This window comes from Plodia interpunctella, chromosome 22 (assembly GCF_027563975.2).
Source record: "Plodia interpunctella isolate USDA-ARS_2022_Savannah chromosome 22, ilPloInte3.2, whole genome shotgun sequence".
NCBI lineage: Eukaryota > Metazoa > Arthropoda > Insecta > Lepidoptera > Pyralidae > Plodia > Plodia interpunctella.
This window is the reverse complement of record NC_071315.1, coordinates 1,648,699-1,664,738: the sequence shown is the minus strand read 5'-3', so window position 1 is coordinate 1,664,738 and position 16,040 is coordinate 1,648,699. Positions and strand designations below refer to the sequence as shown.

Here is a 16,040-nt window from a genome sequence, read left to right as displayed (position 1 = left end):
AGAAATTCTGTCTGTCATGCATTTTTTTTCGCAAAGTTGCAATAGAAACCCGAATAGACCAGGAGCCAGCGACGTTTTATATTAAATGATTTATATTATTATTTTTTTAAAGTGAAAATTTCTTTAGCGGCATTGTGCACTTTTGTGATGGGTAAAAAATGTTAAACTCGCGTCAGGACACGTGACGCGAGTTTAGTTTAGTTTGTATCTAGTATCGAGTATTATAAGACGTCAAAATGCACAACAATAATATTCAAGTTTTCACTTCTGCCGGCACTCCCGGAGTGCAATCCGTTTTTATTATTTAAATCGTAATTAACTTCAAAACTAATGAAAATTTGATTAGCAAACAATTTCTCAATTTTACTGTAATCTAACTTGGGGCTGTGTAGCCGCGAAGCCCGAGGTCAGCTTAAAACAGAACTTTAAAAAAAATTAAGATTTGGCTGTGATTTTCTGACACCAACCTTCCTTGAAAATGCTATTGTTGTCTATCGGCAGTCTAGGCTATGTGCCCCTTAGTGGCCTCATATACGACATCCGCATCCATAAGTGTTACCTAACTATGGGATTACTAATGATCTCTGTGGCTTAACGGTCATCATGACTGGCTTATGATTGAAGGCTCCATTTATTTTATGAATTTTATTACTAATGATCGATTTTGTCTGAAAAATAATCATCATTCAATCAATGATTCTGATTTATGAATAAATCTAAATTCAAGCTTCAATCTTATAAGCTTCTATAATAAATATTCTTGATTTGAACCTCAAACATGTACAAAGGTTATTATTTTCAATAACAAAAAAGATTAAATTATTTTTAATATAAATATTTATTTCGAATGACCAATAGGTAAATAGCGTGATTTTAAAAGCTTTTATTTAACTTGCAATGTATGCATGTATGTATGTTTGTTCGGGTGGAATATTGCTACTCAATTTTGAAGCAGATATCTTCAACCGATTGAGGTGAAATTTTGTTGACGTTTAGTTTGGATGACAATACACGATAACTCTGTATTACATGTGTAAATAAGCTAGTACCTATTTAATTGAGTAAAATACTTATAATTACTTACGCAAACCTCGCGACAAGCTTTTATAATTATATAAATTGTGTATAATGAGGTTATAAGTTGATAGTTAAAATTACAAAAGGAAAAAAATATTTTCTGCTTTTTGAAGCATTGAATATATTCTTGCCAGAGCCGAGTCACTTCGATGGCTTCATCGGAAGCTGCCATCAAATCAGCCCGAGTACAGGTATTTGGGCACTCGGCACAGGCGAGAAGATGAGCCATCGATTGTAGCATTTAAAAAAAAGCTTTTTTTTTTAAGTTTTTTTCTTTTCATTAAAGCTCTTAGACTATTAGCCAAGCGAGCAGGATGATACTACTCTATACGGGTTCATTTTACACTATTTGACGTTTTATTCATGCCTAAGGGCAAATATGTACCGTCTTTTAACGTGATAGCATCTACGCTTGTAAACTTAATTGAAAAAAATATTGAATATCATCAACTATTGCTGGTTGACTGAAAGAGGAATGGATCTCTTAGTGGGATAAATCCGCAATTGTCTATTTCCCTTTCTATTATGTATGTAGGTACTTGCAATAAAGATGTAACAACAAACAAATATTCAGGCTTAGTTTGGTGTCTCCCAGTGCTCCACAAAAATTTAAGTGAATCTAAATATGTATGTATTAAGTTGTACTAATAATTGTTAACTTGTGGAGTGAAATATTTTTTTTGTATTTGTATTCTTCTTCATCTTCTTCTAATGTTATAAGTGCTGCCTGTCTGTCTGTCACGCTATCAGGGCTAATCCGTTGCTGGGCCGATTTCTATGAAATTCTTCCTTCTTTCAAGTTTAACATATCCATAATAATCCATGATAATATTATAAATTAGGACAAATCACACAGATTGAGCTAGCCCCAAAGTAAGTTCTATGCTTGTGTTATGGGATACTAACTCAACGATACTAAGTTTTATAACAAATACATATATAGATAAACATCCAAGACCCGGGCCAATCAGAAAAAGATCATTTTCCATCATGACCCGACCGGGGCTCGAACCCGGGACCTCTCGGTTCAGAGGCAAGCACTTTACCACTGCGCCACCGAGGTCGTCAAACTCAAGCACTACAGGCCCTAAACTGTAATGACATTGCAGTTGCCGCGAAAAACAACGCTGGCGGGGATGGTAGTCAACATAGCCAATGGATAAATAATATAGGTAGGTAGAAAAGAATAATCGTGAGAAACACACACACACATACATACACACACGAACATATACATATAGAAACATACACACGTGTGAATAATGAAATTAATAGCAACTAAAATTGGTAAAGTTATTTTTCGTCGCTTTTTTTTTTTAATTTCATGTCGCCAAAACGATGATTTTGCCAACGTCAAAGTTGAAATTGACACGGGATATAATATGTTATAATGATATTATAAACACGGATCAGTGTGTAATTTTTCGTCGTTAAATCATAAGAAAAAATAAAGGTTACCTTTCATAAAAGTGTCAATCCAACGCAACTGTCAAAACATTGAAGGCATGCAAGAACGGGGTTGCCAGGATGTTATGTTTATTGGAATAACTGTTTCCTGTGCTTTCTCATATCGCATGTTAGAATTTTGTTCTGTATAAATATTATTATGCCGAGTGCACAGCATATTTGTGAACGTTTTATTGGATTCATGGTAGAAAGTTATTGTTTTCATACAAAAGGAGCGTCTAATATGTTACAAAAGTCTAAACGGACGGATTTTATTCGCTTAAAGTCAGCATTTTGGGAAGAAATTGACCCGTCTGGGGTGGGAATTACTTCTCAAGCTCATTAAAATCATTTAATTTATTGAAGCCATGAACAGGCTTCAGTTAAATCGAAATTAACCCAGTTGTTACTATCGTTCTTATAGGAGTTATTTTAAAATTGCATTATTTCCAAAGACCAGACAGTTACTGCAGCTGTCATGGACGGAATTTCGCACAAATGCTTCCATATTAGAGCTACACTTGCCTCCCAGAATCAAAAACCATGTTGACCACGACAACTCTGCCAAGAGTGATACGAATAAGATGATGAAGACAGACACAGACATCGGATGTGTGTAATCAAAATGAGATAGAAGATTTCCATACAACTTCACTACCCAAAGTGGCTAGGCTAATCTCATACAAAGTGGCAGATCGTGGGTTGTGCATGTGATGAGGGACAAAAGATCAATCTGTCTCATTTTTTCTCATGTATGAACGATATGGAATAAATACAGGTTCTATAGCTTAATCTGTCTACGATTATTTCTTTCGAATTATAAGAAAGGCGCGCCAAGCGACAAACAATTCAAAAATAGAATTAGGCAATGATACAAAATTTAAGCCGGCGGCGCACGTACGACTGATTTGCGATCGGCCAGCAAGACGTATTGTAGTCCTTTTGCCGAACCCCACATAAATCTGACGACTTGAACGTAATTTACTGGGCCGGACTTCATTTCGACTTTTAAAACGGTAATCCTGCTTTCATTGGATTCGGGAGGAATGAGAATTTGTGGCCGAAAGGGTGAGATGCCACGGCCGTAGCACATTTTTTTCTGCGTTGTTTTTTTTTCGCGTGAATAAACAGCCAGGATTTTTTGTTGTTCAACACGCTCAAATGGCTGGCCCAAATTATATCAAATTTTGTAGTGAGTTAGTTGATTGTTACTTTTTATCCCGTGGCATTTGGTCTAAGTCTTAAAGCCAATTAATCGTTTGTTACCTCTTCACGCTCTATCTACTTAACCAATCTTCTTGAAATTTTGCATAGATGTAGTTTGAAGTGTGGATGTAGGTATGTATGGGATGGAAAGTCCCCTAACCCTATGCCTTCACATAGGGCTAGGGTACTTTTGATCCTGGAAAGCAGTGCAAAGCTGCGGACAACAGCAAGTATAGTATTGTTGGTTGGTAATGTAGTCTGTAGATAGTCATACTAATTCACTACAAAGCACGTTAGCTGGCCAGTCCACTCTAAAATTCAGCAGCAATCTATCCTAGAGTAAGTTAGGATCGGCTGTCCGGCCCGACGGTCATTCGAGCATAGATATCACTTGTCACTCTACTACTGCGATACGGGGTGCTTACCTCAGGTCTGTACTGTCTGCAAATTGATTTTAATTTGAAATTTACAAATGGCGATCGTTCTTAATTCAAATCGCAAATATAAGAAAACGTGCGGCTATTTGAATTACGAAGTAGGTAACTATACCCTATTCATCTTGGACTGAGACAAAAGGTAAACAAACCTTTAATAAAAAATCATTATTTCTCGTTATTCCTTTGTTAATTTTGTTCTTACTTTCTGTTAATGTTAAATTTTTTGAATAGAAATAATGATTTTTTATTAAAAGTTTGTTTACCTTTTGTCTCAGTCCAAGATGAATAGGGTATAGTTTAAAAAATGACCGAACTGTCAGATTTCTTGAATAAATCTTGTCGTTGAAAAATAAGAACTCTACTAACAGCCAAAAATGAAACTGTCTATTGCCCATAGAATGTAAAACTGTTACCTACACAGACTGTAGAGGCCCGTGTTCGATGCCCGGTCAGGTCAACATGGAAAATGGTCTTTATCAGATTGACCTGAGTTTTGGATATTTACCGATATACATATGAGTATACCGTATATGTTATAGAATCTATGTTATAAAAACTATGTTTAATAGTGAAGTTAGTACCCGTAACACAAGACGCCTCGAACTTACTTTGGGTTAACTCAATCTGTATGATTTGTCCGTATATATTTTTATCACAGAGAGTTTTAAATTTGAATTTGTAGTTTCTGCTATCGGTACAAACTACCAGCAGTGCCCCCGGGCCGGAACTAACGCAAATGCTCTAGAACCGCAGTAATTGTGCTCCGAGAATTGAATTTAGACGTCCATTTGCTCTTGCAGTCAAAAACACCGATGGAGCAAGATTAAATACGCTCTGAGATATATAGCGATGAGAGATCGCTGGTACCTACTTCTTCAGCCATTAAGCGTCGGAGCCCAGGGTCCATTTTCCTGCTTTTTCGCAAACTAAATGTTACAGAGCTCGTTAAATTAAAAATTTCTTAAATAAACCATTTGATTGTGTTTCCACATGGTTTACTAACGGCAAACCTTCCTCTTGAATCACTCTATCTAATAATCAAAATCCGTTGCGTAGTTTTAAAGCTCTAAACGTACATACGGACAGACAGAAAGAAGCTATTTGAGTTTTATACTATATAGTGATGATATTTAAGAACTAAATAGGTAAATTATTATTAATGCGGAAAGTAATTTGAGTGTTGCCTCTTCACGACTTATCTAACCAAACTACTTGAGATTTTGCATACATACCTATAATTAATACAGAATACAACTTATGGAAATTTACCGTGGAAAAATCACACGACACGTGAAAACAATTTTATACTTACACGAACAAGCTGAAACACAATTTGATAAAGCTTTTTGATAGTTACCTTGGTACATTTGGAACCGAGAGGTCCCGGGTTCGTTCCCCGGTCGGGTGATGGAAAATGATCTTTTTCTGATTGACCCGTGTCTTGGATGTTTATCTATATACTCGTATGTATATATGTATTTGTTATAAAATATAGTATCGTTGAGTTAGTATCCCATAACACAAGTCTCGAACTTACTTTGGGGCTAGCTCAATCTGTGTGATTTGTTCTAATATATTTATTTGTTTATTTGGTACAAAGGGTGCATGGGTACCACACACTCGTCTATTTCAGCCAAACATCAGCGCTTGCATTGTTGTGTTCCGGTTTGAAGGGTGAGAGAGGCGGTGTGATTACAGGGCGCTGTGGCAACGCGCCACATTGAAGGCAAATCGTTTGTGACAAGGAACGAGTCAAGGAAACTACTGAATGTAATTCGACGTGATTTTCACAGTTGTCTAGCGGATGGTTTAACTTAAAATCTGGTCTGTGTGTCATCGCGATACGTTGCTTAGAACCCGAGATGTTGACAATAATAAATTGTGAGCGGACGCACGAAAAGAACACGAGTGAAGCCGCGGGCAAAAGCTAGTAAAAGTAATTATGGCATTATATAAAAAAAAACATGGCCATTTTAATATAAAAATAGCTACAGATATATATCTCGGCCGACAAGATATCAATATATATCTTACTAAAACCGGAAACGTTGATCGGGTGACGCAAAATTGGTTGTGTTTAAAATCAAATCAAGTAGTAATAAGTATTTTAACACGTTGGCTACCGATGATTTCCACTAACCCTTCAATACAAAGACGGTACAAAATAAATATTAAACAATTTATTAATTATTTTAAGGAAAAAACCTACAGTGATTGATTATCATTATAAATAATGGGATTACAAAAAATCTGTCAGATTATGAATGAATAATAAATTATTGTTCTGAGGACAATAGGGAGGTGCTATCTGATTGTTTTTGTGGGATTCTTGTAATTATTATTGAAAATTCCAGGTGCAATCAAGTCAAAGTAAAAAAATCGTAAACAAAATTATTTTAATTGTACAATTAAATACAATTTTTATTGTAATAATTATACAATTTTCCATCCAACATAAACTTATCAAAAGAATTATATTATCAAAACATTGGCTCACTCTCATCTCCGCATGCTCCCGGCTTCATTCGGGGCTCTGTAGCCGCGAAGCCCGTGGTCAGCGTAAAAGATAACCTTAAAATTTTGAACACTCAGCTGTAATTTTACAACCGGCTCCGTCCCTGACGTCAGCCCACCTTGGCTATTACAAAAAATGAATGCACAAAAAGCTGTTATTTCTTTATTATGTCACCTATCGGAAATTGTTCAAATTGTCCCGCGTGTTAAAAAAAAAAAAACATTATGTTGCGAGCGAACTGTTCATTTGTTATCAATATTTATCGAGTCTAATTTTATAATCAATATCAGTGATAGATAATGGTTTTTAAATACGTGAATTGCAGATATTGACACTTCATAACATAATCATTGATAACTGAACAGTATTTAATAAGCTTTTTAGATTTATGGTGTATATTTAGATAGGTGGTTAAGTGCATAGTGCATTATGGTGGCGGTATCTGTTATATTATTATCCACATTGGCCCTGGGTATGTAGTGCTTGCATTAAACTAAAACAATTATTTAGAAAACACTCACATAGGTACAGTCAAAGCACAAGTTACCCAGCGTGGACCTCTATGGCGCGGTAATAGCGGCGAGTTTCCAATGAATTTGGGTAGGTTGATGTGCTGTTGACTGTACAAATATGTAAAGAAACAAAATATGTAAACATCTTACAAAAACGGAATGTAACAAAAATCCGATCGCTTGCTTGAAATCCTCTTTGGGAATGTTATTGTTTCCAGTTGCCAAAACTCTGTCTCTAATCTGAGCCTTTTCTGCATTTCCTCCGGCTGGTTCTGCGTCGGCCCATTGTCCATTGTCCGCTTTCCTACATTACATTCCCCACTTCGCACGGTCCTCGGCATCCCTAGTCCTAGGTCCCTAGACCGGCCGCCTGCCTGACGTATACCCTCGTATGACATCCACGATAGATAGAGTGGACTTATTGGCCTTACGCCGCATGTTATGACCGTCTGCCCGTGACCGAAAGGTCCCATGTTCGAATCCTACTCATGCCACATGAATTCGTATACCAATCTGACTCATGTAGACCACGAACGAAATCATCGTGAAGCCTGTACACTAGTCGACAGTTTAAGTTCACTAGTGTGTTCAATGTGCCTCTACTCGCCACGTTTACGGTGTGCGTTGGTAAAATTCACGCTTTTTTAGCAGACCTGAATAAAATCTGAAAACAGTGTTAGCAAATAACATAAAACTCGAAAAGATTTTGGTCCTAAAATAATCAGTAACATATTTATTTTCCAGCCGTCGCAGTACCTTTAAATCATCCGGATCCTGTCCACCTGTCTAGGTCTGTCAGTCCGTCTGACGTGCCTGAAGGCCGGAACCTCTACAATGTGAAGACTCCAGTCGACCCGAAGAGGTTGGCAAGGTATAACCCTCAGGAGAGCAACCAGTATCATCTGTTCACCAGGTATTGTACAATAACAGACTTTATTTACATACAACTTTATGTGAAATTTCTTGGACTTCATTTAGGTTCAAATCTTAATTGGAAAGAACATGTAAATGCTCTTTGCCTAAAACTTAACAAATTTGTTTTCACCTTATGTTTATGAGATTAAGGCAAACTGTATCAAAAGAGGCGGCATTAACGGCTTACCATGGGTATGTCGCTTCTGTTCTCAGTTATGGGTTGATACTATGGGGAAACTCAGTTGAGGTTAACCGAGTCTTTATTATCCAAAAAAAGATGTGTACGAGCAATCTGCAACGCTTATTCTTGGACTCGTGTCGACCATTGTTTAAACAGCTAAAAATTGTAACTCTGGCATCAATGTACATAAGTGTCTATTTGTTAAAAAATACCCAGATTTCGTAACGAAATTCATTTAAGACCACAGCGGCGACAATATAATAACTTATTGGACAAGCCACCTTCTCATTGCTACATATATAAATAATAAGCTTCCAAATTCAATAAAGGAAATCCTGTAGATCGAAAGGTTCCAGGCTCGAATCCTACTAGTACCTCATGAGTTTGATACCAATCTGACTCAATCGACCACCGCCTGCTTCGGGTGAAGGAAAACATCGTGAGGAAACCTGCACACAGGTTTAATATTAACTGATGTGTGAAATGGAGAAGGCAATGGCAAACCACTCCATTACTAGTGCCAAGACAGTTGTTGTGTGTGTTTCATTCATGACATGACTGCGACCCTCAGCCATGAGGAAATATGACTATTCAGTTCAAGAATCTAGTTACGTCTTGACATTAATTGAATAAAATATAATAATAGACAACATCTATTTCTCTCTCTTTCTCTCTCTTCTGAGTATTCCCGTTTCCTTACGTCCTGTTAAGCGTCTGAGCGCAGGGTCCGCTTTTCTACTTTTGCGTCTCCACTTCGCACGGTCGTCGGCATCCCTAGTTGTCACACCATTGTCACGCATATCATCCTTGACGACATCAAGCCAGCACTTCTTGGGTTTGCCCCTTCTAGCAGAATATGACGACCTCGGTGGCGCAGTGGTAAAGTTCTCGCCACTGAACCGAGAGGTCCCTGGTTCGATCCCGATCGGGTCATGATGGAAAATGATATTTTTCTGATTGGCCCGGGTCTTGGATGTTTATCTATATATGTATTTGTTGTAAAATATAGTATCGTTGAGTTAATATCCCATAACACACGTCTCGAACTTACTTAGGGGCTAGCTCAATCTGTGTAATTTGTCCTAATATATTTATTTCTTTATTTGGTACAAAGGGTGCATGGGTACCACACACTCGTCTATTTCACTCACGTGTGTCCCAATATATTTATTATGTTATTTATTAAATATATTTTTATAGGAGAAACCCTACGGTCAGTCAACCTCTACTGATCTTCAATGACGGCATTCTAGAGAGTTCCAACTATGACAAGACTAGAAGAACAGTTATGCTGATCCACGGTTATGAGGGCAACGCCACGTCAACCTTCAACTTGGCTATGGTTCCAGGTTTGAAAAAAAAAATATTTATTTATTATTTTATGTCCAGTTTTATAAATTTCAATAATCTTGTCATTAACAAGATTTGAAATATTGTTCTACCTATATTTCAAATAAAAATTCCGAAATTTAAACGTTGTTCATTGTTTGTTTTGTATATATTTCTCATCAAAATAGGTATGTAGTAACTACTTATGTATTCATATTCAGTTGTCTTTTGGCGTCGTCAGTCATTCCGTGTTTATACTAAATCTAAGGTATTATATTATGTTATGATTCAATACTCAAAAAATAATACTATATTAAAGTTTAAGAAATAGGTGTTGTCCTAATATATTTATTTATTATTTATTTATTTATTTCATACCTATTATAAAACAAAGTAATATGTATATTTATGTATAATTTTTTATAACATAAGGTTTAATCGACCCTCACAGTTTTAAACGTAGACTCCACTCACTATTAGCAATCGAGAAAACGCTTGAGAGAGAGAGAGACCTCGACTCGAAAAAAGATTTTACGATCTTCTTTTAGTATTAAAAATAATGAAAAAAATTGTTCGGCCACGCGAACGCGAACGAAATCGCGGGCATCGGCTAGTAAAATAATACAAATATTTTTTTCTTCCAGCAATCCTTGCGGCGTCGGACTTGAATCTGATTGTGGTGGACTGGACTGAAGGCACTGAGCTCGGTATACCTGGAGTAATTGTATCTGGTACGTTTTTTTTTATACAGGGTATATTAACTATATTTTATTTATCTTGTTATAAAATATAGGTATCATTGAGTTAGTATCAAATTCAAATAATTTATTGAGAAATTAGACCTTCAAAGGCAAGGCTTTTTCTCGTCAATTTTTATATTTATTGTTATTTCTCACAAGCTACAAACTACTGGCATTTCGGAACGACCACTGCTGAGAAGAAATCCCGAAAGAAACTCATTTGAACAGTGTTGGTCCCTATCATGCCATTATTGTTTCTTACAATGTTTTTTTCTAATAATATATAAAAGTACATAATGTACATAGTCAAAAGGTATATCAAAACAGGTTATGATTGTGATCCGAGTGCTGTCGAATGCCTCAAACGGCATAAATATGCCAATACTGGCAATTTTTGCATATTTGAGCCGTTTGGGGTTGAGACATTGGGGCCGTGGAGGCCTTCAGTCCACAAATCATACAAGGCCATCTCCACTAAAATTAATGGGGTAACAGGTGACCAAAAGGCTGGCATATATCTAGGCCAGAGATTAAGCATTGCCATTGCCAACGTGGCAATGCTGTCAGCCTTTTGGGCACGCTACCTCAAGGTAACGAATTGCAGGGACTGGAATTTTTGTAAATATATAATATAAATAATTCTTTTTTAATTTAATAATTTGTTTTTATTAGTTTTTATTTATTTTAGCTGTGTATAGTAGCTTAGGTTAAAATAAAGTGTATATTTAGTTTAATATATTATTCAAATTCAATAAGGTGTTTCATAATCCCCGTGCACATACAAAACGAGGCGATAGGGTGCCTTGGGTAGATAGTTTCCCTTCGGCCACAACTATCGTTTGGAAACTGGTTTCACACAGGCAAAAACGGGGGGGAAAACAACACTTCCAAAAACGGGGATAAAAAAAATTACTATGAAAATGTAATCTTGACATGTAAACAAACGCAACACAACACTATTTGAGGTCAATGTTTCGTTTTGTATAATGATGATGAATGAAATGAAAATTTGATTCCTCCAAAAACATACAACGTTTTTCACAAGTGTTTTCAACCCGTCAATTCAAAAATTATATTTTTCTACGCTTTCCTGACCCGGATTCGAACCTGGGACCTTCGATGTGGGTTGGCAGTTGGCACGGTGATAAAGTCGTGAGAATCATGTAGAAAATATAATATGTCTTCTTAAACATTACCATTTAACTTGACAATGCCGTCAGCTTTCTGGGAACGCTACCCCAAGGTAACAAACTGCAGGGCCTGGGTTTTTTGTATATAATTCTTATCATTTTTTTTAATAGTTTGTTATTTTTAATCAATATATATTTTTAGTTACAGTTTAATGAAAAAATATATATATATATTAAAATTTTTGTGTACAAATAAATAATCTGTTAAAAACGATTTTAATATTACCATTTGATTTCAGCCAATAGCGTGTCCCAATTTGTCCTGTGGCTGATGAATGCTGCAGAAGGTTACGAGGAGGATTATCATCTGATTGGACTTGGAGTGGGAGGGCAATATGCTGCTATCGCAAGCAGATTGGCTGGAAGACTCGGTCACGTCACAGGTACCCTATTTAGAAATACTGTTAATACCTAACCATCTTTTATCTCCAACTAGATGTTGCCCGGGGCTTCGCTCCCGTGGGAATTTTGAGATAAAATATAGCCAATAGTATTCTTGGATAATGTATCTTTCTAACAGTGAAAGAATTTTTGAAATCGGTTCGCCAGTTGCGTAGATTACCCACCACAAACATACAAACTCACAAACGCTTACCTCTTTATAATAATAGTATAGATATAATGGTACCTACATCGACCCGTTTATATGTTTATATCAAGGCGTTTATCATCAGAATAATCTGAAATAGTACATCTCCCTCCCTCTTGCGTAAACTAGTGATTGTCGCTGGGAACATGTCTGAATATGCCGCTTCGTGAAAAATGATTATAATAAGACAAAATTAAATAGCAACAACATTAAGATAAACTAGTTCGGAAGGTATGTATTATATTTATAAATATTTGTTTGCTTTCAATTTTCTTTGTTTGCTTTGTTCGCGCTCCCACCAAAAATATTATTTTCTCTCTGCTTCGCCGACTGGTTTACTGGTAGAAAAGGCCTCAGGCTTTAGTTCCGCCATTCAAGTGTTTTTGTAATAAAGATAAATGTGGCCTTATGGCTGCTAAGACTTAGGTCTTTATTGCCGTTGTTCGAATACAAAACAACGGCAATAATGACGTAAGTGCCGGGCGCCATAAGGTCCCTTTTGATTTGCACGGCCACGTAAATAAATAAATAAATTTTGATAGATAATACGTACCTATAAGTACAAACAAATTATTATTGAATTAAAAGATGTACAGTCTCTTCGTGTACATTTTAGTAACCAATCATTGAAAAACCAATTTGCATTTGTGTTTGTTAAGTTAACAAAAACATTAGCTAATACAAAATATTTAAATTTACCAGCCCTGGACCCACCTATCTGGGAAGACGAGGCAGACAGACTCCGTACCGGTGACGCCATGTACACTGAGGTCGTCTTCACCACGTCAGATGGTGTGAAGCCTAATGAACGCTACGGCCAAGTGGACTTCTATCCTAATGGCGGACAAGACATGCCCGGCTGTGGCGGGGATTGGGCTTGTAATCATGCTAGGTATTCTGTTCTTCTAGCCAAAGTCATTTTTAGTCAGAAATCAGACCTGCACAAGCACGTATTAACGTCAAACTATGATAGCCAAAATCCATGGAATTAGTAGGTACCTACTCCGTTACTTATAAATCCATGCCAAAATCAAATCATTCATTCAGAAATTAGGCCTTGACAGGCACTTTTTCACGTCACATACTAAATTAAATGATATTTATCAAAGCTACAAAGTAACATTTCGGAACAACCACTGCTGCTGAATGAAACTCATTTAAACAGTGTTGGTCCCTATTATGCCAGAAGGGCTTATAGTGTCCCACTGCTGGGCAAAGACTTCACCTTCCACGCAGTATGCTGTCATTCACGCAGAGTAATATCCATGTCGTTAGCGCTGCATCAGAAATGCACCTCTCACAACTTCGGGCACCTCCTCGCCCAAAGTTCGGCACAAAATGATTTAGACAAGACCAAATACGGATGTATATTCACTTTCACATGAAGAAGAAGAAGAATATCCTTATCATTCTCTTCTTTAGCGGTCTTCCACTAAGTATGGTCCCATTCATATTTCTATATCGCATTGGAAAATGTGTAAACGCCGTTTGGAAATCAGCTCTTTTCTAACTGATAAGAGAGTGCCAAAAGTTTAGGAGTCATTTCATTATATAATAATATGTAAGGATTTGTCTTTCAGATCATACTTCTATATGGCGGAGTCGGTGGTGACCTGGGGCTTCACGGGCACGGAGTGCGGAAATAATGAGGACGCGTTCGTCGGAGCTTGCGACCTGCCCGGCAGGCTTCAAATGGCGGCTCCGTACGCTAGCTACATGTAGGGTTCTTGTTTATTTCTATCATCATCACCATCATCAGCCTACCCTTATCCCACTTAATGTGGAGTCGGTACAGCAAGTCAGTCTCCTTCACTTCTACGATCTGTTTCTTCTTCTTGACCTTATCCCACTCATGTGGGGTCGGCACAGTATGTAAGTTCCTTCCATTTTGTTCTCCGATCTGTTTATCCTGCTAATATTATAAATGCGAAAGTTTGTGAGAATGTGTGTATGTATGTTTGTTACTCATTCACACAGAATCAACTGGACGGATTGTTATGAAATTTGGTACACTAGGTATGAAGTTTGGGTAGAATATAACGTTACTACTTTTTCTCCCGAATTTCCCACGCGAGCGAAGCCCCAGGGCTCAGCTAGTATTTATAAAATTTTATTAGAAAGTAATATATTTTTTAGTGGCAACAATGTGCGGGTACAAAGTGCTTTAAATGACATATTCTATCACCGTACAAAACCTATCAAAGTAGGTACTTACCTATAATTGCACATGGTACTTTCCATGCACAATCCTAATTATCTAATCTTAACGTGTGTTTGTTTATTACAGAGCTCGTGGCATATTCTATTTGGAGACCAACGCAGCGCCTCCTTTCTCCCGGGGTTAATGTTTATATCTATTCTATAACACGTGATATAATATGTATACATATAATAAAACTGTAAGTGGGTTATGTCTGTAGGTAGATACGTACGTAGGAAATATAAAAAGAAAAACAATTATAGGAGTTGCCTTAAAACAAAACAACTTTTAACAAAAAATATCTTGGTTTCTAATAGTCCCACTATTAGAAACCAAAACTTTTCTTTTTGTTGAAGAGATTTTTTGTTCGAATTTTTGTCTAACTGTATGTTTATTCGCGCATAATGCAAAACCTACTGGACGGAGTTTGATGCAGTTTTCACAGTTGTATTGCGAATGATTTAATTTAAAATCAGCTTGTTTTCATTGCGATTGACAATAATAAAATGTTATGCGATAATATTGATTCTTTGTTCAGAAGGGAAATTTACGCGGGCGAAGTCGCGTGTTAAAGTTAATAGATAGATAATATAAATACTAATCCCGAAGATTAGGTACATCGATATGTTTAATATTCTCAAAAATTATCTTAATTTTATATAAAATAATTAGAATTATTTTTAAACATTTGTTCAAAATTTAGCGTTCCGTATATATGTAGAAAGACTATTATTTCCACGAATTGACCACCAGTAAATGTTGACATTAACTAAACCTGCGCAGAAGAACGCAAAGTCAAAAATCGCCATTTTATTTGTCACGACAGCGGCGCGCAGGTTAATGTCAAAATGTCAAAATTGACTCGTGCTATACAACCCACTATAAGGTTCCACCAAATCTTGATTAAAATAAATAAATTGCAACATTTAATATATATATATTTATTTCGTTGATTCCTAAACCCATCCTACACGCTTTAAAATCTATTCAAATATGAGCCACGCCATGCCTCAGGCTAAATTGTTTTCTATAGGTTTAGACGCACGACGAATCTCCTTGTAATTTCTGCGTTGTCCGGTGACGGATGTCTCTATGGCTGATGGCTCTAAATATCTATAGTCTAGGGTATATGATACGGCACTATCTCTATTTTTGCATTAAACTATGTATTAGAGAGGATCTGCCGACGTGGCGCTACTGTTGATGCAAACAGCAATGTTACCAATCTGTTTTTGATAGTTCCACATTTACAATAGCACTTCTTTCGTTGTATGGTCTCTACTTGCAAAACTAAAACCAATTCTCTCCCTCTCTGAGCATTTTCCGGGTTCCTCCGCCTTAGAGCAGAGCTCAAAGATACTAATTACCAAAGCCCAAAGTTACTTTTTCAGTACTTCTCACGGTTCATCTTTATTTGTCAGACCATTGTCACGTATATCATCCTTGACGATATCGAGCCAGCACTTTGTGTATGCCCCATCTTACGACTGAATCAGCAAAAACTTGTTTTAAATCTAAGTATATATATAAAACTCTTCCGTTACTGAGTGACTGACTGACAGACAACGTACAGCCAAAACTACTGGGCGTAGGAAGCTGATATTTGGCATGTAGGTTCCCTGGGAAGTGTAGGTGAGCACTAAGAGAGGATTTTTGGAAATTGTACCCCGAAGGGGGTGAAAGGGGTGAAAATCTTTTATATG

At 36.7% G+C, this 16,040-nt stretch overlaps 1 protein-coding gene across 1 annotated transcript; it reads left to right on the top strand.

Annotated features, from left to right (window-relative positions):
- The first annotated feature begins 7,003 nt into the window (after positions 1–7,003).
- On the top strand, positions 7,004–15,267 carry LOC128679765 (pancreatic lipase-related protein 2-like). The gene is made up of 8 exons (XM_053762200.2): positions 7,004–7,153; positions 7,938–8,106; positions 9,490–9,638; positions 10,263–10,349; positions 11,788–11,931; positions 12,840–13,029; positions 13,718–13,855; positions 14,425–15,267. The coding sequence occupies exons 1-8, from the start codon at positions 7,111–7,113 to the stop codon at positions 14,480–14,482; spliced, it is 978 nt and encodes a 325-aa protein (XP_053618175.1). The 5' UTR covers positions 7,004–7,110; the 3' UTR covers positions 14,483–15,267.
- Positions 15,268–16,040: the final 773 nt, after the last annotated feature.